The sequence below is a fragment of the Melospiza melodia genome, chromosome 27 (assembly GCF_035770615.1).
Source record: "Melospiza melodia melodia isolate bMelMel2 chromosome 27, bMelMel2.pri, whole genome shotgun sequence".
Lineage (NCBI taxonomy): Eukaryota > Metazoa > Chordata > Aves > Passeriformes > Passerellidae > Melospiza > Melospiza melodia.
This window is the reverse complement of record NC_086220.1, coordinates 6,302,793-6,330,637: the sequence shown is the minus strand read 5'-3', so window position 1 is coordinate 6,330,637 and position 27,845 is coordinate 6,302,793. Positions and strand designations below refer to the sequence as shown.

Here is a 27,845-nt window from a genome sequence, read left to right as displayed (position 1 = left end):
GCCCCGCGCGGCTCCTTTGTGCGGCGGGGGCGATGCTGGCGGGCGGCAAGAAGGGCGCGGAGGCGGCGGCGGGCGGCGAGGCCGGGCCGGAGGCGCCGGTGCCCCCGCCCGCCGCCGCCGGGGCGCTGGGCTCCTCTTCGGATAGCGGCGGGGCATCGGAGCGCACGCCCCGCAAGAAGGAGCCGCCGCGGGCCTCGCCGCCGGGCGGTGTGTCCGAGCCCTCGGCCGTCGGGGCCGCCCCTGCGCCCGGCGCCGAAACCACCGGCATCGCCGAGACCCCCGAGGGCCGCAGGACCAGCCGCCGCAAGCGAGCCAAAGTAGGTGTGGGGCGGCCCGGGTGTGGGCCCCGCCGGCGCCTCGTGCGGGACGTGCTCGGGCCGGCAGGGGCGTCCCGGGGCCCGGCCCCGCTCGGCCGGTCCTTTCCCGGGGCGTCCCGGCTCCGGTCCCGCTCCCCTGGCCCTTCCTTGGTGCGTCCCGGCCCTGCCCGGGGCTCAGCACGGAACCGGGCCCTGCCGAAGCGGGCGGGCGGCGTGCTCGGGACCGAGGGCTCCGGTGTTGTGAGTGTAAAAGACGCGCGGGCGTGCAGGAAGCACCACTGGCTTAAGATTAAGATCAGGATCCCCTGTTGTAGCTCATTTTCGTGGGCTTGTGTCCTGTCATAAAGGAGAGCTTCCTGCAGCTGTTTAGGAACTTTCTGCGGTTTCTGAGCGGATACCGAGCAGTAAAAACACCCCAAATCCATGGCAGGGTATTGGGGCGCTCGGGAGTTTGTATTTTGTCAGCAAATTCTCCTGTTGCTGTGTGTATGGATGCAGCCTCTCCAGGCTCATGTGCACGGGGTGGTGCTGGTTGTGCAGGGCTGTGAAGGTGATGGCCGTGCTCAGTCCATTGTTCCTCACCTTCCCTCCACTGGTGTTGGAGAGCTGAGTCAAGGCTGTGTAAGGGTGAAATTTACCAATGAAATTTAACAGCTATAAAATATCTTCAATAGTTTGGGTCTGTAGTATGTAATTCTCATCTGTTGTTCTGAATGAATTAGTACATTACCTTTTTTTTTTTTTTTGTGAAACCTTTTCTTGGAAACCTTGTTTTAGAAGATAGTGAAGATCTTGAATGTGCCCAGGGTGTTTGACATGGAAGCTGAAATAACTTTTTGGAACTGTTTTGTCCTGTGGCTCTTCAGAGCCATTGTGTGATGTAATGACTGAACTGCTCCTTCACATGTAGCAGCTGTTGTGTTGGTCAGTCTGGTGCATCTTTTAAATCAAAATAAGATGGATGTAGACTGAATATAAGGAAGGCATTTTTTACACACTGACGGTGTTGAGGTTGCTCAGAGGAGCTGTGGCTGCCTCATCCCTGGAAGTGTTCATTGAAATGTTGGACAGGGCTTGGAGCACCCTGGTCTAGTGAAAGGTGTCCCTGCCCATGGCAGGGTGGAATGAGATGGGCTGAATGTCCCTTCCAGTCCAAACCATTCTGTGATCTTCAGAGGCAGCATTCCTTGTTTATAGTGCTCTGGTAACTGGTAGGAATTAGTGCTCTGTGTGGGCTGTGTGTTGGTGGTGTTTATTTGCACTGACAGTGCCCATCTGCAAGGGCTGTTTGTCTCCTGTGGCACCATCTGTCCCTTTGAGCACTCCAGCATGAGGTCACCTTCCCGTGAGTGTTTGTGGTGTGAACTTAGCTGGGAGAGGGTATCTAGATTAAAAATAAATGTAGGGAAGAGTTTAGGGGTTTTTTATTGAACTTGATTGTTCTTCAAAAGCTGTGGAAGCTCAAAGGGAATGGGAGACTTCACAGGGCCTGTGGACAGAAGTAGCTGTGTGCCTTCATTACCCCTGGTAAAGTATGGATGGGCTGAGTGGTCACTGTTATTGCTTCAGAGTGGGAGTTCACAGGAGGTCCTGGAGGTGCAAAAAACCCTGAAATATGCTGGACATTGTGGAATGTAAATATTTAAAAGACAGCATATAATGGATTATATTAGTATCTTGAAGAATCCAGGGTTTCCTGTACATAGGCTTCCCAAAGCTATTTTGAATTGTGCCCATTATTGTTCTTTTTTAGTGGCTAGACTTAGACTATGAAAGATTTTTTCTTTTGGTGAGGAATCCAGAGTTGTTTTTGTCATTTCCTGACCTGTTGGATGTTGGGGGATCACTAGCTGCTTTTTTTTTTTAATTTTATTTTTCCCATGGCTTCATATTGAGAAGTGCTTTTTTCCTTTACAATCAGTAGGGAAATTCACTAGCAATATACAAATCTTTCTTATTTTGGATTAAAGCTTGGTTGACTAAGCAGTATGAGATGCAACCCTCCCAGGCTAGTTCTTGGGGTTCCTTCCAATTCAAATGAGTCTTTTTGGCTGGTAATTTTATTTATTTTTACTGGAGAACAGTAACAGAACAATACATATATGGCAATAAAGATTGGGGGGATGAGGGGAAGGGGAGTTTCTTGTGTTGAGCCACAAGTGTGACCATTCTGGAGAGGAAGAGCTGTGAGCCTCTGTACCAGGACAAGATTCCCAGGAAGCAGGAGACCATACAGGGCACAGTGGGATTTCTGCAGGAAATCTTGTGTGTGCTTCTGGTCATCTGTGCTTAGCAGATGAAATTCAAGTTTGAACACATGGAGTGGACACAGAGGCTGCTTTTCATCCCTTGGCAGGGGTGTGAAGGAAGGGAAGAAATTCAGGGAGGTTAAATGATAATATAACACACATAAACTGGGCTTGATGAAAGCTCCTACTACAGGGTGCTGAAGGAGGCAAAAACATTTGGAACTTTGTTAAGCTTTGTTGCATTTTACAACATGTTATCTGCAATAAGAGTCTGCACAAGGTAACTCAGGCCTTTTCTTTAAACTATAAGCAATTTTGTTACATGCAGCATTAATGTTACAGGCATCTTCAGTGTGCTCATGTTCTGTTGTGCTTTTCACAGGTCGAGTATAGAGAGATGGATGAGAGCCTTGCAAACCTGTCAGAAGATGAGTATTACTCTGAAGAAGAGAGAAATGCTAAAGCTGAGAAAGAGAAGAAGCTACCCCCACCACCTCCACCAGCTCCTGCAGAAGAAGAGAATGAAAGTGAGCCAGAGGAGCCGTCTGGTGAGTACAGAGAGACCTTCTCTGAAACCATTTACCTGATTTGTTAACAGAAATTAGGCAGGGCTGGGTGTGGCATCATGAATCCCATGTCTGGTTTCAATCTGGTTTTGAATAATTGTTCTACAGTGTTTTATTTGCTGGCCCCATATGTGGAAGGAGGGGAGAAATGCAGAACAGGCTGATAAAGATAGGAATATGCATTAATGTAAGTCCAAATGAAGCCAAACCTCTTGTGCTAGATTCTCATGATCCTTTAGACTTGTCTTTGGAAGTTTATTGACCAGAATAGCCTCTCTGGCTCTGCTGCCACACCTGCTTGGATATGGACATTCACTTATTCCTCAGAGAGAAAAGACCTTGGGTTTATGGGGGGGTTGTTGTGCAGAAGAGCAGCTTTAAACTACTGTGATTCCTGTGGCTTTAAACTATAACTCTGATCTTAAGTTCTGGTTAGATACTGTATGCTTAAATTTTAGTATTAAATGTCAGTATTCAGTGCTTTGCTTATTAGCTTAGAGAGAGCTTCCCTTTACATTGAGATGTTTTTTGGTCAGTCTTGCAGGGGAGGCAGCTTTTGAAATTTGTGGTGATAGCAGTATCCTATCCTTTACCTCCACTGTGTTTACACAATGAGTGGGGTCTGTTGGTATCACTCAGCTGCTGGAAGGTGATGCTTTTGCAAAGTTCAGAGTCAAGAGATTTCATGAGATAATGTGTGTAGTTGGTGTTAGGAGCTGAAATCTAACAGCTGAATCTTTTCAGGTTCATCACTGATGTGAGTCACTTTTAGTTTTCAGTTACCTTAATTTTCTTTCTGGCTGGCAGGTTTGAGAACACTGGACTGGTGTTAGCTTGGGGATACCTACCTTCAGTCAGGAAATATATGAAAAGCTGTGGGTGTGTTTTATCTCATGATTTGCCATTGTAACCTCTCCTTGTTGCAGCTGTTGGCCCCTGCCTTGATACAGGAGTCCTGTAGCTCATATGCTTGACTGAAATACTCGCAGTGATAAAAATCCTGCCACCCCAATGTAGCAAAAATGGAATTTTAATAGGTATACTTAAGCAAATATTTTAAACTTACTATTTAATTTAGCTTAGATATTGTATTTAATCCTTGAGGCCTAATATTAATATACTTTTTATTTCTCTCAGATTCCATTTTGTGCCTTTAAGAATGATTATTGAAATGAATTTGAGGCATAATCAGTGAGGTACAGTGGAACAGGTTTTGTCCCAAGAAGGAAGGAACATGGAAGATGAGCAGTGATGCTTTTCTATACACACAGCAGCCTGTTGGACAGTTATTTTACAAACACTGTATTTAGCCATCCAAGTGCAATCAATTTTCAAACAGGCTGTATCTAGCTGCCTAGAAATGAGTAGATTTCAGGTCATCATATCATTTTTCTATTCCTAGAAATTCTGTGAATATGCATGAAGCAATAACATAGAAAGAAGACAGATTTCAAGCTGTCATTCCAGAGCTAGTCTTGCTGTAATTTTAAAGGTTTCTGAGGCTATATATGTTTCTGGATCTCTCTGTTTTTGTCTTTATTAATGTAGGTGTCAGGAACATCAGGCCATCTTATGCTGGCTGTTAAAAGTGCATTGAAACTTCTAATTCAGCCACCCTTTAGAAGGAGGAGGCAGCATGGAGTCTGTTGTGTATAAAAGCAGTGTTTGTAATTGAGGTTTTCTCTCTCTGTCACTTTGAAGGAAAAATTGAAGTGTTCAATAAGAAATACTGAATTGGACAGTAATATTAGTGGAGGATTGCATACTGAAAATCTAGGGAAATTTTAGTTAGCATGGGTATTTTAATTTATTCTCATTGCAGACCTTAAAAAAAAAAAATCTGTGTTTAAAGCCTGTAAAAGTGCAGGTAATGCAGTAGAAGCATAAAGTTGTCACATTGCAGCTTTTGAGCTGAAAAGCCTGATTGTGCAATTTAAAAATGTCCTGGTGCTAATGTCTGGTGTTTCATTAGCCTGTCCCCTCAGACAGCTTACAGGGAAGGGGAATATTGAATGTCACACTACAGGTGACAGCACAGTGCTGATCTTGCTTGAGTAGGTTCCATTTGTGTGTTCAGCTGTGGGGAATTCCAGGTGTTCTGGCTGTTACAGGGTGGATTTGCAAGCTGTACTGCATGCTATTGCAGAGCAGTTTTAAAAGGTGTGACACTATTTCATGGTAAAGAGAATTTCCTTAGAGTATCTCTCCTTTTTTCACTTCAGGAATATTGTCTAATAGCAAAAAGCTTCCAAATTCCCTTTCAGTGCTGACTGACGACATTTGTGTTCTTGTTTGCCAGTATCCCTTTTGGAATCAAGGAGCTCACTTCTGTTTTTTTCTTTTTTTTCTTTTTTTTTTTTTTTTTTTTTGTTTTGTTTTGTTTTGTTTTGTTTTTCCTCACCAAATTGGATTTTCATTTTTAGAACTACAGAAGATTTTCTTTAGTAGCTCCTGGCCTTTTAGTGTTGTCAGTATTCTTACTTTGTGGTATTTTAGGTGCTGTTTTCCAAGGAACTGAATATGATCAAGATTAAGTTCAAGGGAATGGTCAAACTTAGTGGTGCTTTGTCTCTTGTCTGTTTTCCTAAATACATTCAGTACTCTGTGATACACATGTGCAGCTGTTGTTAATTTTGAGACAGTGGATAATTATTTGAAGTAAATTGCCTTCTGGTCCTTCTTCCTCATTGCTCCTCAGCTCATGATCTGTTTTTCTGCTGCCTTGAGGCTTGGAGCAGATTCTGCTCTCACACATGTTCTGTTGAGCTGCAGGAGTTTGGTGTTAGCAGGGATCACTGCTTTGCTTGCTGTTAGCTCCTTTTCAATCTTTATTCCAAGGAAGGAGAGGCAATCTTCACTAGCAGGCCTTGTTTCCACACTTCTCTGCTCAGACTGAGCAGCATTTTTAGAATTGTGCCCAAGCAATCAGTAATAGTGATGAGAAGAGGAAGACTCTGATTTCTTTCTGTAAGTAAGCTGAGAGTAATTTTTCCCCTCTGCTCATTGTCAGTGTTAATTCAGGGATTGTGAATGCCAGAGACTGAAGTCAGAGTCTGTTTAATTTCTTAGTTTATGGAAGGCACAGGTGAAACTCTTATTGCAAACTCTTAGTGGCCTATGCCTGACTCTAATATTAATATTTCAACTGTGTTAGTCTCTCCCAGAATGGAAGCAAGTCTTGAAGTGTTCACTGCAAAATAAAATACTTGCAATGCAGATCAAGTAAAGAATTACATCCTGCTGTTGCAGATATGTTTATTCACAGAATCATAACTTGGGTCTTGTGAGGCCTTTCGAAATACAATTATTTGTCACAGTCTCTCTGTGAGTTTTTTATTTCCCTGCTGGCAGACTGATTTTATACAAGTACTAACTATGGCTCCTCTGCTGTGCTGAGGGAGAATGTCTGTCTTGTTTCAGTTCCTATTTTGTTTTATTTGCAGATGTTTAATGTTGTGACATTCTAGTTTAATCCAGTTTAGCACAGTATGGAAGCATTGGTTTAAATTTTTGTGTCTCTCTTTAGGGGTTAAATCTGTAGTTCAGATTAAATTCTTCTCAGTTAGTGTATCCCCTAAGAGCCTTAAGTTACATTCTGGAAAAATTGGCCATCCAGAGTCTAAATTGGAGTATTAACAATTGTGTGTTTAGCCTCAGGTTAGACCTTGCTCTTACCTGTTTGGAGATATCACCTGAGCAGTGCTCTGGGAAGCAGCTGTTCATGGCAGCGACCACTGCAGGGTGTTTCAGTGCATGTTGGTTTGGACTTGATGCCTGTTGAAGTGTGTGGTGTGAAGGACTTTGGTACAGCAGGAGCCATCTGAACAGCTCTGGGCCATCTCTGGGGTGTGCCTTGGCTTCCTGGGCTCTGCAGGTGATGGGATTTCAGGCAAACTTCTGGTGCTGGAGGGATATTGCTCATGAGCTCACCCAGAGCCAGTGCCTCCTGTGAGGGGAGCAGTGTGTGAGGTGTGCAATGGCTTTGTTCCTGCAGGCACTGCAGCTGTTCTCATCTCTCTTCTCAGCATGCTCTGTTCCTGCTTGTGTTGCAGTCCTGTTAGGACTTAGATGCAGGCTGAGGCAATTCTGAGACTTCTTCAGATGTGTGTGCTTAGCCATTTCCTCATGTTTCCACTGCTGGGAATGTTGGAAGACTGATGTCTTTCAGTGCTGGGTATTGATCAATGGTATGATGTGTATTTGGCTTCAGAGACAATCTTGGTGTGTTAGAACACTTATGGTGTATCAAGGGTGAAGCCAAATAAGAGGTCTGAGCCTTTCAAGAGTTGTTCTAGCATCAAGCTTAAAGGAAGGATTTATGGGGGAAAAATAGGATCTCTTATTTTTGAACATAAGAGACTTTTCAAAAATGCTTTAAACTATCTCCTTGGGATATGGGGAGACTTGGGAGCACCAAAGGCAAGATTATTCATTCTTAGGGTTTGAGATCCATAGAATCTGATGGTATCCATCTGCCAGATCATAATTATTTAGCCACCAGGAATGCTACATATGGTATATACTTCTTTATTTCCCATAAAATCTGATGTAAAGCGTTCCAGTAACCTGGATAACACTTTAGAACGTAATTCTTTGATGCCCTGAACCTAGATTCCAGAAAATGGGATTCTCAGAAAACGGGTTTAGTTAGTTGGTGAAATTTAATACCTAAAACGCCAACTGCCGGGCCTTTATGTCCAGTATGGTTTAATTTATGGAGCAAGGTCCCTGAGTTCTCCTCTTTCCTTCCACAGGGCAAGCAGGAGGACTTCAAGACGACAGTTCTGGAGGGTATGGAGACGGCCAAGCATCAGGTGAGGGTGGCGTTTGATGCTTGCCACTGAGTAGCCAGGTTAGGGATTGATGCTTGCAAGCGCGCACGGGTGTGGTGGTCCCCGACCTAGCAGGAGGTGCAGGAGTTGTGTTCCCACCTGTTTCAGAGTGTGGGCTGTTCAGATTGCAGTTGAGGGCTATAACAACTATGGAGAAGGGTGCTAGCTAAGCTGTGCTGAAATGCCTCAGGCCGATCTCTCATCCCTCCACTCCTCTCCGTGTTCAGAGGAGTCTAAACATAAAAAAAGCTGGTTCTTACCTAGCCAGGCTGTGCCACCTAGATTGACACAGAGAGCTTTAGAGCAGTGTACCCTTTTTTCTAATCTGCTGAAGAAACAGCACAGAATGCCTCCTTTTTGCTCCTTTTGCTCCTTTCTTTTTGTCTTTTGAAAGGGTTTGTGTTTGACCTGTGTGCCAGCACTTAGCCCAGGAGATTGTCAGCTGGGCACACTCATAGTCTGCTGTCACTGGACTGGATTGTGGATTGCATTCTCCATTTGGCCTTGGTGCTGCTGCTGGCAGTACTCACTGCTTCATTCACAGGATTGGTGTCTTTACTCCTAAGTACTTGGAGTGCTACTTAAAATCTTCCTCCAACTCTGCTGCTTTTGCTCTCACTTCAGGATTAGGGTTTTAGACAAGAGTCAAAGGCTACAGAACCTATTCTGTACCTCCAAGTTGCTCTTTTTGATACTCAAGAAACTCATCTAAGAGTGCATCCTTTGCTGTTGTAAGTAAGGGAGCCAAATACTGTTATGGATGTTATTTCTTGCATGGAGCTGCTGGCTGTTATGCCTCATGGGCTTAAGGATGCCTTGCCTATTTCATTTTTAGGTAGGCATTGGCTGATTGGAAATTCTGCATATTTTATGCTGAGAGTATGCTCTAACTGTCCAATTCAACAGCCAAAATCCTTTCATTCAGTGTGTTCATCTGCAGATGTTTTAGTAAGTCTTTAAATGAGCAGCATCCCTCAGGATTTCTTCTGTGAGCAAGGATGTACTCAAAACTTCAGTCAGTTAGTTGCTAGTGCTGAATGTCAGGAATTGCCAAGTGTGTGTGTGCAAATGTGTGTGAAGAGGAGCTGATAATCCAGTCTAGGCAGAGCCTTTCCAAGGAGAAACATGTAGTTTTGAACTGTAATGTGCAGCTTTCATGAAATACAAGCAGTAAGGATGGGAAATGGGTTGTAGTCAGCCTGAAATCCAAATTCATTTAGGTTTGAGCTGTGTAGTTGCAGAAGTAAATTGAAGGACATTTAGTTCTTAGATCTTGCAGTGGTTGGCCAAATAAAAATGCTGTCTTTGCTATTAATAGCTATGCTTTTCCTAAATTCTTGTATGGAACACTCTTGTGGGTTGTTTTATTAGGTTTTTTCCCCCTGAATACCTGTGCACATCTGGAGCTACTCTGTTTCTCTAGTTTTAAAGTTTGGGTTATTGCCATGAAAGGTATTTCGCCTTAAAAGCCCCCCCAGCTCAACCACCTTGGGAGTTCTTTTCCAAATTATTAGTATCACCATGATCTCTGGCTGCTCAGTTTGAAGAAATAAAGCTTTTCAAGACACTGCCAAGTTGCCTTAAATCCACACATCTGAGAGTTTGCTGGTGTTTGATGACTACAGTGCTTTTTAGCAGCTACCTGGAAAAGCACACTTCTCTTAGCACAAACCTGAAGAGTCAGGGAGTCAGGTTCAGCATTTTAGCTCTGTGAAAATTGTGCTGCTGAGCTCTTGAGCATCTAAAGCCTTAATTAAGTTTGTTAGCATTAATGAAGCATCAGAGAATTGGTAACTGGTTTGATTCCCATGCCCAGTTTTACAGAATTCATAGTTGAGCATGTGCATTCTTGCACTGATGTTGGCACCCCTGGGCCAGGGTTAGATGGAGGGACAGCAGAAGGGCTGGGCTGTGGTTGTTCCTGGAGAAACTGAAGTCATAGCAGAGCTATGGGTTCTATTCCACAGCTGAATATTAGTGCAGGAAACATTGTCCTATGGTCAATTTTATTTTACTTGCAATGCTCTGTAGCTTCTCTTACTAATTTCTTCTTGCTGTAAAATTTATGTCAATGATCACAGTTTTCTTTACCTTGAGTCATCACACAGATCTTTTGATCTTTACTTGGGAATGAATTTTTGGTTGTGAGGGTTTTTTTTGGTTGGCTGGTTGGTTTTTTTTGTTGTAGGTTTTGGGGGGTTTTTTGGTTGTGGGTTTTGTTTGTTTGGGTGTTTTGTGTGTTTGCTTTTGATTGGTTTATTTTGAGGGTTTTTGGTTTGGTTGTTAGTTTCACAACCATCTCCTTCCTTGATTTTTTTTTTTTTTTTCCCCAGCACCTTTGGGAAGTAAAAATGCTTGGAAGTTAAAGGGGGGTGTGGTGGCACCAGAATTAAAAGCAGGGAACTCTTCTCCCTGGTGCAGTGCCATGTACTGCTGTACATGAACTTCAAACTCTTAAACAGTTGTCTTGGTTAGTGTAACACGCTACAAGCTTATATTTTCTTTGCTGTTTATTGTAATCTTTGAGCAATTCCAGTTTCAGCAAGTGATCTTAATCATCCTGTGTTACTTGTGGGGTTTTTGCCCCTGGCTTCTGTCTTTCTAGATTGAATGCCCTGTCCTCTGTCCTGATCAAAGTCACTTCTAGGACATGGAGATTTATATTTTCTTGCTGTATTTCACATCTCAGTGCTTTATTTTGCTTGTTTTGCCTGCAGGATTTGCTTTCTGCACTTGTGCTGTAGCACTGGATGCAGCTGTGTCTTAGTTTGTCACTTTTTCTGTAGTGCAGCATAGCAGAGACTGAGGAAAGCAGGGTGCAGAAATGCAGTGACAGCACTGCCAGTGTGTGAATTGGTAGAAGTGCAGGTTCCTATATGAATTAAGGCTTTCCATAGAGAAAAGTTCTCCTGGGTGGGTTCAGCATCAGGTCTTTTACATGTGGAGCATTTAAAGAGAACAGTAGGAAATCTCTTATTTGTAGGCAGCACAGGAAATGCCTAAATGTGATTGTATTTCATTGCACTGCCTGCTGGAAATATATCAGATATAAATGAGAGTTTAGGATGGGTTCCTTTAGCTGAACAAGGTCAGTGCAAATTAAACTTTGAGAAGCAGGTGAGAGGGAATGGTACATGCTGTGTTTGTGTATTACAGATATTTTGGCTTTGAACAGGGTCTAAAACAGTTTTCTGGTTCTGTTAGAAGCTGGAAACCACACAAATTAAGGACAGCATCTAAAATAGTTATATTTTATTGTTCACACATATATATGTGTGTATTATATATAATGTATTGATATGTGCCCCTGCCACACTTATTTTTTAGACTTTGTTCTTTTGGAGGGTTTTGTTTGCTTGTTTGTTTTATCCCCCCTGTAGTATAGCTTTTTCATTATCTTAGATACCTATAATTCAAAGAACTGTTGACTTGGAGACCTGTACATCTTGCAGAAGTTAATTAAAGATATAAATGAAAGCATCCCATGATTTTGGCCATTTTATCATCTCCTTGGCAGTGCCTGTACACTACTTGTGTTTTTATTGTAGGTGTGGAGGGTGCAGCTTTCCAGAGCAGACTTCCCCATGACCGAATGACATCCCAAGAGGCTGCCTGCTTCCCTGACATCATCAGTGGGCCCCAGCAGACTCAGAAGGTGTTTCTGTACATCAGGAACCGCACTGTAAGTTTGTTGGAAAAATATTGGTGAAAAAAAAGGGCAGGAAATGTGTGTGCCTTGCTAAGAGTTTTTGGCAGTTACAATGTCCAGGTGAATTTTTTTGGTTTTGAGGCAGTGGGGTTTCATTTCTGGCATCCTCTTTAAGTTAAGAAAAATGTACTAGCCAGTTCTTGATCTGTGCTGTGAGCAGCATAAAGAATCTGTAGTGTTTTTACAACAGGGATCAAGGCTTTCTCCTGTATTTTGGAAAAGTGAAGTAATGTTAGAAAAATTACAGTGGAAAAGCAAGAAATATTTTGAAAATTGCTGTTTTACCATAGTTAAGAGACAAAACACCTTATTCATCACTCAGTTTTTTCAGACTAAAGATGATCAGGAAACATCATGGGGCATTGACCATGGTGACACCCAGGGCTTAATAAGTTTAAGTTATTTAAAATTTATGTGTGGAGTAGCATGACTTCTGCTATTCCTGTCATGTTTTCCTCTAACTCAAGTTGTAACTTCTGGGAAATCATGAGATCTGTAAAAACAGGCCAGAGCATGCCAAAAAGTTTGGAAAACAATTTGCACAAAATAAACAGTGAGTAATCCTTTTACAAATGCGTTGGAAGCAGAAAAGCCTTCCACTGAACCTAAGAAATTACTGAAGGGAGATATTTGCAGTGAAAAGCAGCACTGGCTGGGCCTTATTCACTACAGAGGAACATTCCTGAGCAGGAATCCTGTTTGAGGAAGGCTTGTGAGAGGAACTCTTCCAGCAAGAATGGCAGAGACCATGGAACAGCTGATATGAACCCAGAGCTCAGCAAACTGCAGTGTGCAGCCTCTTAATCAGCCATTTGCCTCAAATAGCCTTCCAAATGATAAAGAAAATATTTCTTAACCATTCCTATTCATTATAGTTGTAAGATTTCCACTTTAATTTGGTATCTGTGAGGAACTGTGAAGCTCAGTAATGCAACTCTAGGGAAATATCCAAATAAATGACTAATTATGGAATGCAAAATGGAGTGGAAATGCTATGTATCACCTAGTAAAATTATTTATTTACTCCTGTGCTACAAAGTAAGAGCTCTGTTGGGAAAACAGGTCTTTTCTAGTATGAATTGACCTACTAACATATCAGACAATTCTTCCTGCTCAGTTTTTGAACTGTAAATGTCCTGTAAATGTGCTTTTTTTGTGTGTATGTGGCCAGTGTAGTCCATAGCTGTGCCTTATATTGTTGAACATGAATCATTAAATACTGGAGATAAATAAACCTTATAACATGATAAGTACTGCTGTAGCTTTTATGAAAACATGAAATCTGATACCAAAAAGACAATCACACATCTTTGTGCTACTTTGGTGCATTTCCACTTATTTGAAATGGTGTGAGAACTTCAAACAGACTGTATTGCACCTTGAAAAACACTGGAAGGTGAAGTTCAGTGTGGCTTGGGTAGTCCTGCCAAAATTTAATTCATTAGGGGGTTTCATGTCCTGACAGTATTTGGTAGCAAACATGGGGCTGGAAAACACCTCTTGTATTGCTTAATATGATTTGTTGTGTTTGTTTAAATCCAGCTGCAGCTCTGGTTGGATAACCCAAAGATTCAGCTGACATTTGAAGCAACTATCCAACAATTAGAAGCACCTTATAATAGTAAGTCAAATTTTTCATTGCCAAAATCATATTGTATGAATCATTGCTGTTTTCTTTCACTTTTGTTTGAGGAAAAGCTGCTTCAAATGTTTTGAGTCCTTTGTTAGTGGAGTTCCATGAGTGGTCATGTACAGACTGGGATATTGGTTCAGATTTAGTAGAGTTCATTGTCTGGTAAAGAAATATCACTAGCAGGATTCATAAAAGCTGCTAAAAAAATGGATTGTTACAGTAAGGTTAATTCATGTGCAGCTTTTAAGGTTTGCCACAGCTTCTTGGTGGTTTTTCAGATGTAAAACATTATTAATAGTTTTTTCAGCTGTAAAACATTATTAATCATGGTTTTTGGGAGGGTTTTTCAAGACTTAAACAGACTGGGTGTGATGCAAGAAGGCAGTAAAAGAGTGAGGAGTTGCTGCTTGCAAATGGAGACCATTCCACACTGCTCAGACAAAATCCTAATAAACTGGAAAAAGGTGGAAGGTAGCCATAAAAAAATAATTGAAGAGGAAAATAGTGCTGAAATGCAAATATCCTGTCAAGGATTGCAAAATAGAGATTTATTGTTCTTTTAAAAATAAAAATGAGAATTCAGTGCTGCAGTAAGTATTGGCATAATACTGGCAAATCACATCACAGTGTCATGATCTTGGGATTTTGCAGTCATTTTCAGAAAAGGTGTTATTCTGCACTAGATTAGAAGAAACACCTGATATCCTGTACAGCTTTTCAGGCAGGATTCAGAACTGAAATACAGCATGGGTGTTTTTCAGAAAAGTAACCTCAGGCTTCCTGAGGAAGGTGAGTGGGTCAGTAGGGCAGCAGAGCTGTAGGGCAGGATGTGTTTGGTGGGATTTGCCCAGGTTACTGTGAATATTGCTCAGTATGTATGTGCTGCTGAACACACAGAATAATTTTGAACATTTCTTCATTTTTCAGGTGACACAGTGCTTGTTCACAGGGTTCACAGCTACCTGGAGCGCCATGGGCTGATCAACTTTGGCATCTACAAAAGAGTCAAACCCCTTCCAAGTAAGAGCCTTGAACATTGTTTCTAGTTCAGATTTTGTTTTATTATTCCATGATTTCTTAGGACAGTTTTTTGAGTGTTCTTTTTTAGAACTGCAGTGCTAAGAAAATAAAAAAAGGCTGGAAGGCCATCTGGCTATTGATGTTAATGTGTTTTATTTTGGCATAGAGAAGCCTTGTATTTATGTAAATCACTTTGAGAGGAAAAATTGTTGGCAAATCTTCTGTAGATAATTCAGTGACTGTCACTTTTTAATGAGTTATCTTGGTTCCTCATTTGAATAACTAAAGGCAGAAACACAATATTGTACTTAGATCTGTTACATGCTTATGTGATTCTGGAATTTTGCAAGTGAACTTCTCTGCCCTTAAGTTTTATTCTTCTGGGGCAGAAAGAACTCAAACTATGATACTTTGTCCCCTGTAATTAATATGAATTGCTTTCTTCTTCAGACAGTTGTCTGGAAGCATTTTTCTCCTGTTTTTTCCTTGTTCCAGATGTACTGCTAGAGTATTTTCCTTGTCCCTTTTTCAGCATGACATTCAGAATTACTTCAGTTTTCTTTTTGTTAAAGAATTTATTCTCTCACTCATTAGAAGAAAGCTGCTTTTTGTTCTTGGTATCTCTTATAAGACTGTTTTTAATTTAATACTGCACTACTGTAGCTGATTTTTCTCTTTCTTTAGCCAAGAAGACAGGAAAGGTGATCATTATTGGCTCTGGAGTCTCTGGGTTGGCAGCAGCTCGCCAGTTGCAGAGTTTTGGCATGGATGTCACAGTTCTGGAAGCCAGAGTATGAATTTCTGTGCTATTTTACTTTATTACAACTTAACCTGTTCATTACTAGGGCAGGGCTGTGTCCCTGCAGCATGCCTGGGGCCACTGTGGGCTGTTCCAGGCAGTCAGGATGAATTGTGCTACTGAACCTGTCTCACAAGGAGTGAGTGGATCTGTCCTTGCTGGGAGCTTCTGATGCTTTCTCAGAGCTGGGCTGGATGGTCAGGTGCTGGTGTTGTGTGCTTATACCAGAAACAGCTTAAGACAACTTCTTTCATGATTAGAAATTGATTTTTCATCAGAAAGCAGAATGCCAGACTAAAGGGAAGACTGAACAGAATTTCAAGAGTGTATTATTAAGGGTTTGTTAAACTGTGGGAGAGGGCAGGAAAAGTACTCTGTGTATTGACAGTCTACAAAGTTACACATATATGAAAAATATATAAAAAACTAAAAATCTTTAGGCATAAGGGGGAGGAGGAAACCTAGTACATAACTAAATTTGTGCATGGACAGTGAAGAGATTTGCTTTGGAATCACAGTAGATCCTACTGTAGAAACAGTGAAATATGCCCAAATCAGATTAGGCATAGTTTTTTCTATTTCTTTCCTTTTTCTTTTCTTCTCCTTTTTTAAATGCTACTTCTTAATTTGGGCAAATTAATTGTGCTAGAGTTCATTTGCAGAGGTTTATGGGAAAGTGTACATTCTGTTTATTGAACCCCCACTTAGGAGAATACTTGGACCATGTTTTGTAGATGTTTCAGTGATTATATTTCAGTATATTTAACTGGAGGTTTAAATCTTGTGCTTTCCAAAGGACAGAGTAGGAGGAAGAGTTGCCACCTTTCGCAAAGGGAATTATGTGGCTGATCTGGGAGCAATGGTGGTGACAGGACTTGGTGAGTTTTTCAAAATCAAAAAGACAGGGGAGGAAAACAGGGGGCCAAGATGCTATAAATGTGAAATCTTGATGCTATAAATGTGAAATCTTAATGCTGTTTTCTTTCATGGCCAAAATAATTGGGTATTTTTAACTCTTTAAAAGAACATGTTCTCATTCAGCCTTTTTGACAGTGTTTTCATAAATAGCAAAGCTGTATGATGGGAGACACCCTAAAGAGACAGAATGTATTCTTTCAGTTTACATGGGAAAACAAGGGAGGAGGGGAAATGGAGAGACATTCTAAAGAGAAAGCCTCTCTTCAGGGTTGAAACCCCAAAAATAGTTTCTCCACGTGATTTCAAAAATAGTTGTAAAAATAATGGCAAACAAGCCAAATTTCTTCCTATTTATTACTATTTCATGGGATGGCATCAGTTATTGGCATGGTTACTCTGCTAAGGAGATGGGCAACTGTTTAATGTGGAATATCCTTCAGCAATGTAGTGAAATGATAAAATACTGTAAAACCTATAATAAACCTCTGGTTTTACTGACAGTCTGAATTTGGTGTCTGTCTCATGATCAGTCTTATTAAATTGCATACAGAAACTGGTTCCAAAGAACTGAACTTGCACAGTCATGGAAAAACAGATTTCATTTTGCCTGTTGAAAGGCTGTAATATTTTTATGTTTAACTCATAAAAGGTTGGGAGGGACCTTAAAGATCATCTAGTCCCAGTCACCCTTGCTTTACAGGGAACCTTTCACTAGACCAGGTTGCTCAAGGCCTTGAACACTGCCAGGGTTGGGGCATCCACAACCTCCTTGAGCAGCCTCTTCCAGTATCTCAGCACCCTCACAGGAAAGTATTTCTTCCTAATAATCCAGCTGAAGTTTCCCCTCTTTCAGTTTGTACCCATTACCCTTGTCATACCAATGCTGCTTCTGACAAGGAGTCCCTCCATGGCTGCCCTGTAGGATCCCTGCAGGTCCTGGAAGTAGAAATGTGGTTTTTTTTCCATGTCCTCATTGCAGGAATCCCTGTGAAGTGCAGACCTTTGGCAGGGTTACACCAGGTCACTGGAATGCATACACTGGAATTGGTGTTTTAGTCTCTGAAATTGCTTTAACTGTGGAGTTTTTGTTTAATTGCAGGCAGATTTTACAGGACTCTCTGTTAACTGTATAAAATCTTTTCCAGGAGGAAATCCCATGGCTGTGGTCAGCAAACAAGTAAATATGGAACTGGCAAAGATCAAACAAAAATGTCCACTCTATGAAGCAAATGGGCAAGCTGTAAGTCTGATAGTGTTTCCATGAACCTTTTAAACAGAAGTAATATCTCAATTCTGTTTGTTACCAGGCTATTGGTCTAGCTTGAGATGGCTTCCAGAGAGGGAAGAAGGAAATATTGTGTCCCTTTTTAGGCATTTTAGTTATATTGTAGCATACCTGCACCTATTCCTCTAAAACCTGCTCTTTCCACATGAGTTTTTACCTTTGCATTTCAGAGGTTTTGTGGAAGCCAATTTGTCTCACCTTTGTTTAACCTGTGAGTTGTTTAACAGATGTGAGGTTTGCTCTTTCCAGCACTTGAGCTCTCACCATGTAACAGCTATTTTCACACTGGCAGCACTCACTGAGTATCATCAGTACAGTTAAATCCACCATTCCATGTGTGTCCTGCAGTGTTTCCACCATCACCCTAGGAAAGCTGGATTGGTAATTCTTACTCAAAATAACCATTCCAGAAGAAAAATTACTGTCTGTACCTCACTGAGTATGCCAAGCCTTCTAAAGCCCTGTGATTGTGTAGAGCCATCCTGCCATCAGAGTCTTTTGGCAAGCTTCTGTAGCTGTGATGAACACACCTTCCTTTCCAGTTAGGAAATCTTCTGAGCCCTTAAGGCAGTTTGGTTTTCTCCTGCCAGAGAAATTTGTTGTCATTGTGGTGTGACAGCTCTTCTTGTGCCCATCCTGCCAAAGTGTGACATTGTGTTCTACAGACCTTGGTATCTGACCATTTCAGACAGTTGAGGGTATTAAATTAATTTTTTCCAAGGGCTGTTCTCAGCAGCTGCATTATTTATGAATGAATTAAGAACAATTCTTGTTCTTTTGTCTCCTAGGTTCCCAAAGAGAAAGATGAAATGGTGGAGCAAGAATTTAATCGTCTGCTGGAAGCCACATCCTATCTCAGCCACCAGCTGGATTTTAATGTTCTCAATAATAAACCTGTCTCCCTAGGTCAGGCTCTGGAGGTTGTCATACAGTAAGTGACTTTTCTTTTTGGTAGACTTTCTTGTTTTGGGGGTGAATTTCCAAAAGATACCTCAAACAATTGTGGTGCTCCTAGATGTAAGCATTACATAATACTTAATATCACAGATGGTTAAAGGAGCAAACCTCTCTTCTTAAAAAACTCCTAAAACTCATTGCTGGAGTGGCTCAGTGTGCTTGGTGTCCATACAGTGCACTCACACTGCTTGAAAACTAATGACAATTATAATGGCCTTTAATAGCAGATGTATCTCTTATTTACAGAAACTTCCATTAATTTTCCAATTGCCACACAAGTATTTACTAAAATATCCCATGACATGTGGTTTTATTGCATTCCACTAATTAGATTGTTATAATAAGTTTTCTCATTAACACAAAGATTTTATGTTAAGCTGACAATTGCTTCTCACCTTTTCCAGATTGCAGGAGAAGCATGTGAAGGATGAACAGATTGAGCACTGGAAAAAAATTGTGAAAACACAGGAGGAATTGAAAGATCTTCTTAACAAGGTCAGATGATGACATTTAGAACAAGGTGATAATCATTGTGTTCCTCAGAAAATGGCAAAATATACAAAAATATCCAAAGAAAAATATCAGAAAATTGCTACTAATGCTGTTCTTAAAATATGTCTTTGCTTAAGACCTACATAGAAGCCCTGTTAGGACAAAGGTGTCACCTGCTTGGTTAGGCAGAAAACCATAAAACAGAATGTGGAAAAGAAAGGAAGAGGACAGACAAATAAGCAGAGATGTTTCATAGCTTCCTTTGGAGATGCTGATACTGGCTGAGGCTTCTGGGGGCTGTATAAAATGTTCACTGTCTTCAATACACATCTGATTTGTAGTACAGAAATAGTGATTTAGGACAACTTCCATTATTTTTGCTCATGGTAAATGATGTTTTTACTTTTCTATGTTTCTCAAATTAAAAATGCTTGTGGGCTGCTCTCAAATTCCTTGCAGCATAGTAAGAAATCAATGATGTTGGGTTTCAGCCATGTTGTTTAGGGTTGGTGGTATTTACTGTGGTTTCTTGGAGGTAGAGTTGCATGTGTAAGTGATACCTGCCAAACTAGGAAACCTCTTTGCTATAATGGCACAGTTTGAGGTGAATATCCACTTTACACAGTGACTTGTTGAAATCTGCCTTTTGACTTTTTTCCCCCCTTTCTTTCTTTCTCCCTTTCCCTGCTCTGTCTTAAAAGATGGTGAATTTAAAAGAGAAGATTAAAGAGCTTCACCAGCAGTATAAGGAGGCATCAGAAGTGAAGCCACCTCGGGATATCACAGCAGAGTTCCTTGTGAAAAGCAAGCACAGAGATCTGACTGCACTTTGCAAGGTGAAGGATCACACACACATGCAGTGTGTCAGTGTTTTCTCAGGACTTCAGCAGCCAAAAATTAGCCAATTAGTCACATTTTTTTAATAAGAGTAGCCAATGTAAATGTTTCCACATCTCTCACTGTGATCCAGTGCTTTCAAGAGAATGTGATTTACAAGAATTCTGGGTTCTAACACTGATCTGCTTTGAGTTCCTTTAGCTGGGGAATACTAAAGCTCAGTTTTAGGTAAATCTGCTGGCTCATATCAGCATGTAATGGTTTGAAGATTAACTTTTCTTAGATTTCATCTTTAATACAGCTGGATTTCAGAATAATAAGTATATTATAATATATGAAATTATATAATATGATATAGTGTGATATAGTATAATATATGTTATAATATAGTATAGTATAATATATGAAAATATATGATATAGCATATTATATGATATGATACTATATTATATTAGTTATAATATATGTTATAATATAAGTTATAACATATGTTATAATAATAAAAAATAATCCAGAAATGAAATCTACATTTGAAGAGAAAAAACTTTTCTCTAAGATAAATAAAAGTGGTTTCTTGACTAAAAGACTTCATTCTAGCTAAAGATTATCATGTACAGAGCTCTGTCTTGATAAGCAGAGTTGCTTCCCCTCTCTGGGAGTATCTTGATGTAGAGTTGTACCTTAAAAAGGAAACCATAAAAGCTTAAATTAGATCATGTCTTTGGTTTTTAAGTATGATTGATTCTGCTTTGGAAATCCCCATGTTCAGTATTAGCTATAAACTTTGAAGAGAGAGAAGAATAGAAGAAATAGTTTGTGGAATATGAAGCTCTCAGAACCATAGGAACCCTTAAAATAGCAGGAGTGTAATGAGCCCTCATGTTCTTCAGTTCTGAGTGTTTAAATCCCTGAAATATCACCATACTGATATTTTCTGCAGTGTAACACAGAGCTCTGTGTATACAAAGAGCAGAAGAGCAAAATATGCTGGATTAAATGTTGAAAAAATAACAAACTTTATTTAGCTTCCACTAATTCCATGAAGTGATTTTTCTGGTGGTTTCTACTGAGACCAGGTCCAGTGTGATGCTGCATGATGCCTTCAGATCCTTTATATATAAACTGATTTTAATGTTACCTTTTAATCTTAATAGGAGTATGATGAATTGGCAGAAACACAAGGAAAGCTGGAAGAGAAATTACAAGAACTTGAAGCCAATCCACCAAGGTAAAGAGACAAACTAAAAGTTAGAATACTTAGGAAAACAGTTATTTTACTGCCTTTTCCCTGAGTTTCAGAAATGCTGTGGTGTTATGGGAACTGAAGAGGTTACAAAGGCACAAACATGGAGTTTGAGTTCCCTCAGCTTTAGAACTCAATTTCCTCATTTTTAGAGATGATTCAAACAGAAAAGGTGGTTCTGAGAGGGTGATTCTGTAGAAATCCTGGCAGTAATCAGTGCCTGATCCCAAAGGCATTTGAGGTTTTAAATACCTGTCAGTAATGATAGCATAGAATCCTACTTATATTGGTAGAATATTATTATTCTGTGCAATTTTACTAGGCTTTTTGTTGTTGTCCTTATGCATGCTACTTAAGCCATTATTTATGTATCCTTTTTTATTTCTAAAGTTTGTAGCTTCCCTTTGAGTATTTTACATGAATTCTGCCCTAAAAACCTGAATTTGCTGGGTTTTGATAGTCAGCTTTCATGAGAGAGGTCTGCATGTTCAAAATAGAGTCTGATTAATGCTTTTATTTCTGGGCTAAGGAGGGAGTCAGAAATGACTTGTGAAGAAATTTTTAGAAGCAATGCATTTACAATATCCTGTTCTAATAAGCTAAATGTCTTTGTGCTATGTTTTTTTTTTCTAGTGATGTTTATTTGTCATCAAGAGACAGGCAAATACTTGACTGGCATTTTGCAAACCTAGAATTTGCTAATGCTACACCCCTTTCTACACTGTCACTGAAGCACTGGGACCAGGTAGGTAACAGTACTCAGCAATTCATAAAAACTTGAACTGTGTTTATTTAATTCTCATGAAAGTTTGTCAATATTAAGAGTTTTTAACTGTTAAGTACCTGCTTTTGTGCAGGTACTGAATTCTTATGTGATTATTATTTGATGATGAAATTTCAGACAGCTTTTTGTTAGTGCCAAAACAATCTGTAACAGTACTCTCTGCTTAAAGTTTCCATACTTATTACTTGATAAATAATCAGAAATAATTCCACATTTGTTTAAATCTTTAAAAAAGATTTTGAAATATTTTATGCCATTTTGTCGAGTTGATTATTTTCTATTGACTTAGAGGACTTCATTATGTGACTGCATTCTTTTTATGCCTCTTTATTTTAGGATGATGACTTTGAATTCACAGGCAGCCACTTGACTGTGAGGAATGGATATTCCTGTGTGCCAGTGGCCTTGGCTGAAGGGTTGGACATTAAATTGAACACAGCAGTTCGACAGGTTCGCTACACGGCCTCAGGTACCTGATCTGGGACTCTGGGGGCATGGAAAGCAGATTTCTGTGCTGCTGGAAGCACTTGTGAGGACTGATATTGTAAAACCCTTCCCATGGCATGTTTGGGGTTAGGTAAACAGCCACGTTTCTTATTGGAATTCTGTAAATAGTTGCTAGAGGTTTATTAATCTTGAATGTTTTTTTTTATTATTATTTCTGAGTCTCATTTGACCCAGTCTTTTGCAGTTGTATTTACTGATTGTTCACATTTATTCTCTTGTTTATTTACTTCATTGATTGAAGCATTTGGAGTAAGAGGTCTGGGCCTACTTAAGGACCTGGTATTAGAAGTATAAATGAATGTAATGGAGGGAATGTGTCTGTTTGTTGTTCTTCAAAACATTGGGCTTGGGAAACTGTCAGCTGGGAGAGCAGTGTAATGAGAGGAACACTCCCTACTTGTTGATATATATAAATAATATTTACTGACCTGGATGAACCTTTAGGCTTGTCCCAGTAAGGCCATTTTCAGATGCTGCCTTAATTATGTTAGCTTATGTTAGCTGGAATAGAGTTAAATGGCCAGTAACAACTGGCCTGCAAGTTTAGTGCTGTTATTGTAAAGCTGTCTCCACAAACAAAATACTTTCTGATGTGGTTATGGTAATTTATTTCATTTTTAATCCAATGCTCTTGCCTCATGGCCTATTAAAGTGCTTTTTCTCCCCTTTCCAGGCTGTGAAGTGATAGCTGTGAACACCAGATCCACCAGCCAGACCTTCATTTATAAGTGTGATGCTGTGCTGTGCACTCTGCCCCTGGGAGTGCTGAAGCAGCAGCCCCCAGCAGTTCAGTTTGTGCCACCTCTTCCAGAGTGGAAAACCTCAGCAGTGCAGAGGATGGGGTTTGGCAACCTCAACAAGGTAACAATGGTCCCTGGGGGCTGCAGCAGAGCAGGGCTGTCAGAGGGAGAACCTGAAATGTGGGTGCAGTGTGGCTGCTGGGGGAGAGCAAAATGCCTCTCCAGAGCTGTTTTGCTGGTGGTGAAAACTGTCAGGGGAACTTGCAGAATGATGGAAGTTGTGAACCAGAAAATGAGAGCACACTAAGCTGTGGGAAGGCAGCTCTGTATTGTGTATATGCACTCTGTATTCACCACATTTCCCTTTCACGACCTGTCCAGTGATAAACATCCATGAGTGTAATTGTCTTTATTTTTATTTCTTCCCTTCACTCCCCCTAACTGTTTTTACTCTTTCTTTCCAGGTTGTGCTGTGTTTTGATCGTGTTTTCTGGGATCCCAGTGTCAATTTGTTTGGCCATGTTGGGAGCACTACTGCCAGCAGAGGAGAACTTTTCCTCTTTTGGAACCTGTACAAAGGTAACTGTGGTGCATGTCTGCTTTTGCCAAGAGTCTTATTGTATAGTTTCAGATCTAGAAAAAAACACTTTTTAAAATGCTGTTAAGTGTTCACATGTGGCTATGATGAGAAGATAGTATTTTTAGGAAGATAAATGGAAGCAGAGAACAGCACTGAGAATTCCAGACTGTACCTTTAAATTGCATTACTACCACAGCAGGATTAGTAGTTTAGTAGTTTGCATTAGTTAGATTAGTAGTTTGCATTAGTAATTTTGGTTTCTCTGTAGCTGGTGCTGCCACAACAGATTGTCAGGAGATTTCTGCAGTCATTGTACTGGTTTTGTTATAGCCATTGACCAGACTTAAATCAAAGATGTGTATAAGGAGCATTATGAAATGAGTTACTTGTTTAGCAGGTGACCAGTGGGTTTTCTTCCACTCTGTCATAAGCAGGACAGGTTTCTCTGTTAACTGGAAAAAATGCTGTGCAAGGGAAGCACCTTTCTAGACTATTGAATTATTAAAATATTTGGTAAGATTTTACTGGAGAAATACAAGTAATGAGCCTTGGATAGCAAGGCTGTTCATGTGGCTTTTGTGGCTTTGTGTCTCTATTTTGTAGTTAGCAAGTAGGGTCGTGGTTTTGGTTTAGATGGAAAGATCATGTCATGTACAAATTAACTTCACATGCTACATTCTCATCCTTCCTTCTCATGAAGAAGGCAGAGCAGGTAGAAATGAAACAGAAATGCAGTAAAACCTCATGTTGAAGCACAAGTCAGGTGGCTGAAATCAAAAACAACAATTACCATTTCAGTTAATGTGATTAGACTGTGAAACATCATTCCTGATGTTTTTATTTACTTTTTAATACATAAGATCTCTTGATAATTCTAATTAGTACCATGGCATATAAAAATTCATTTTCTTTTTGTTGTATTGAAAAATGGTGTAAAATTTAGGACTTCTTCTAGTAGTAATACTACTAGTAGTAGTCCTAATTTTTTAATAGTACTAATAGTAGTAATACTATTCGTACTAATTCTAATAGTATTAATAGTAGTAATACTACTACTAGTAGTCCTAATTTTTTAATAGTAGTAGTAGTCCTAATTTTTTAATAGGACCATATATGGTGGAAAATTTAGGACTATTTCATTGAACTTGTTTGGTCTCCAACTTTGTGCCTTAACTGCAGATCCGTTCCTATCCAAGTCCAACCTGTCTGATCAAAGTATTCAATTTCATTAATTAAATTGTTCTTTTTTTCTCTCCCACCTCCCCCCAGCACCGATTTTGTTGGCCTTGGTGGCAGGAGAAGCAGCAGGGATCATGGAGAACATCAGTGATGATGTCATTGTGGGTCGGTGCCTGGCCATCCTCAAAGGCATCTTTGGCAGCAGTGCTGTGCCCCAGGTCAGTAGGGGGAAGTGGGAGAAGGAACAGAGGAAACACTACACATGCAGCAGGGTCTGGTGATATTTTGGAAAGACTTAAGGAATTGCCATCAAAAATTCACCTCAGTGTGTGTTCTCATAGAATATAAACATGGAGTTCACCACCAATGTCAGCCCAAGGACTTTGTCCCTTATGTTGTTGCCATTTGCATTGTTTGTATTTGTCACAAAGTGCAGAATTTGCACTTTGCCATCAGCTGAAGCTCCTGTCTTGTCTCAGCCCAAGGAGACCGTGGTGTCCCGCTGGCGTGCTGACCCCTGGGCCCGGGGCTCATACTCCTATGTAGCTGCTGGATCCTCTGGAAATGATTATGATTTGATGGCTCAGCCAATCACTCCAGGACCAGCCATTCCAGGTGCTCCACAGGTGAGAAATTCTTTTTTAGAAAAAGCTCAGAACAAAATTAATTAATTTTTTCATTCATTCTGTTATCACAGGTTTGATGTCATTTTTTTTGCTTAAAAAAGAGCATTTTATTCAGAAAGCCAGTTTGGTTATGTCTGAACAGAGTATTTAATATTATACCTGTGTTTTGTACTCCATATTTTTATTGTCCATTACCATATTTAGGTGAGTTGTAGTGATTTGAAAGAGGGTAAAGGCCAGAGTGAGAAGCACAGGTATCAAAAGGTCTCTTCCAAATGGAGGGGCCAACACAGTGAAGGCAGGGTCATCTCCAGATCATGTTGAGAGAATAAAGTTTGAAATCACTGCCAGGAAAGGCTGTGTGGCTGTGGTTTTATTTGAGTTCTTGTTTTAATGATACAAGTCATTAATACACACAGCTATGATTAAAATTATTCTCTGCAGAATGTAATAATGAACATTTATTTTTCTCCCATTTCTTATGATTCTGTGGTAGTTAAGGTCTCAGCTGAAAGAGAAACTGCTGATTTAAATGAATTGTTGAAGTTTTTGTTTATTTGCTGTGTGTCATGATTTGACAGTGGCACAATGCCAGTGCCCCCATGAAAATACACTCTCCCTGGTGTCTGCTGTGAGATGTGACCAGAAATAGAGCAAAGCAGGCTCCAGCTTAGGAATAAAGGAAAGAACTAGAGTTCATGTTCCAGGATTAGATTGCTCAATATATTATATGAGGATTTATTTTTCTCCCAATTTGTATGATTCTGTGGGTAGTTGTTTAAAGTCTCAGTTTAAAAAGAAACTGCTGATTTAAATGAAGTTTTGAAGTTTGTATTGGCTTTCTGTCATGGTTTGACGTTGGCACAATGCCAGTGCTCCATGAAAATACATTCTCCCTGGTGTCTATTGTGAGATAATAAGGAGCATTATTAAATGAGTTATTTGTTTAGCAGGTGACCAGTGGGTTTTCTTCCATTCTGTCATAAGCAGGACAGGTTTCTCTGTTAACTGGAAAAAATTGCTGTGCCAGGGAATTGCTGTGCCAGGGAATTTCTAGGCTAGAAGTGACCAGAAATAGGAATCCTTTATTCCTCAGGCTCCAGCTGAGGAATAAAGGAAAGAACTAGAGTTTTCCAGGATTAGAAAGTATTCTTCCTAAACACCTTTGGCTGTAGTTACAGTTACAAACACTGTTTATCGAGTAGCGCTTTATTTTCTTGGTAATTTGTAATAGATTCAATATGGCCTATCCTGTATGCACCACCTTCACCCTAACAGAGATTGTGCTGAGATGTGACCAGAAATAGAGCAAAGCAGGCTCCAGCTTAGGAATAAAGGGAAGAACGAGAGTTCATGTTCCAGGATTAGGAAGTATTCTTCCTAAACACCTTTGGCTGTAGATTTCCAGTTACAAACACTGTTTATCGAGTAGCGCTTTATTTTCTTGGTAATTTGTAATAGATGCAGTATGGCCTGTCCTGTATGCACCACCTTCACCCTAACAGAGATTGTGCTGAGATGTGACCAGAAATAGAGCAAAGCAGGCTCCAGCTTAGGAATAAAGGGAAGAACGAGAGTTCATGTTCCAGGATTAGGAAGTATTCTTCCTAAACACCTTTGGCTGTAGATTTCCAGTTACAAACACTGTTTATCGAGTAGCGCTTTATTTTCTTGGTAACTTGCAATAGGTTCAATATGGCCCATCCTGTATGCACCACCTTGACCCTCACAGAGATTTGCTGTGATCAGAGGACCTTTAACACCTTTCAGTCCGTTTGCTGACCGAGCCCTGCTGTGTTTTCCCCCAGCCCATCCCTCGGCTGTTCTTCGCGGGCGAGCACACCATCCGCAACTACCCGGCCACGGTGCACGGCGCGCTGCTGAGCGGGCTGCGCGAGGCCGGCCGCATCGCCGACCAGTTCCTGGGGGCCATGTACACCCTGCCCCGGCAGCCCACGCCCGGGGTGCCTCCCCAGCAGGCTGCCAGCATGTGAGGGAGCTCTGCAGGAGCAGAGGAGCACCCTGCAGTGGAGCCTGGAGCGGTTTGTAGCGATGTCTGCTGAGAGGAGCCTGAGTCGCTGGATGAGCCTTGTCTGAGATGGCCTTACAGAAGCTTTGGCTTGGCAGCCTTTTAGAGCTGTTTGAAACTGAATCCTTTACTGCAAAGCTTCACTCTGCAGATACTTCTTGGAAGACAAAATAGCTGGAGAAATTTTTAGGGTGTTTGGGGGTTTTTTCTACCTATGTGTGTATTTACAATTTGGTACTTGCACAAGGGCCTCTAGAAGCTGGTTGCTACGAATACTAGCTTAGTGTAGAATGTATGTAAATTTCTTTGTGGTTTTTTTATTATGGCTTTGTTTTGAAGAGTAATATTTTTGACCAATTCTATTTCTGTCTGGCATTCAAGAATTTGGGGCAACTGTTTGCCTGGTAGCAAATCACACCTGTCCAAAATGGTCCATTGGCTGCTACACCACCTGCATTCTGCTGTAGAGTAACCTGCTATCACTGAGTATGCTAAGCATACTGATTTATTAAATACTTCCAACAACAGAAAAGGTGCTGAACT

At 40.6% G+C, this 27,845-nt stretch overlaps 1 protein-coding gene across 1 annotated transcript; it reads left to right on the top strand.

The window, feature by feature from the left end:
* Positions 1 to 17: 17 nt before the first annotated feature.
* Positions 18 to 27,834, top strand: KDM1A (lysine demethylase 1A). Its single transcript, XM_063177437.1, has 20 exons — positions 18 to 317; positions 2,949 to 3,114; positions 7,887 to 7,946; positions 11,513 to 11,646; positions 13,216 to 13,294; positions 14,234 to 14,326; positions 15,011 to 15,117; positions 15,922 to 16,003; positions 17,189 to 17,283; positions 18,117 to 18,259; positions 18,690 to 18,780; positions 19,479 to 19,613; positions 20,769 to 20,842; positions 21,491 to 21,602; positions 21,978 to 22,110; positions 22,822 to 23,009; positions 23,353 to 23,467; positions 24,738 to 24,865; positions 25,127 to 25,273; positions 27,082 to 27,834. The coding sequence occupies exons 1-20, from the start codon at positions 33 to 35 to the stop codon at positions 27,265 to 27,267; spliced, it is 2,553 nt and encodes an 850-aa protein (XP_063033507.1). The 5' UTR covers positions 18 to 32; the 3' UTR covers positions 27,268 to 27,834.
* The last annotated feature ends 11 nt before the right edge of the window (positions 27,835 to 27,845 follow it).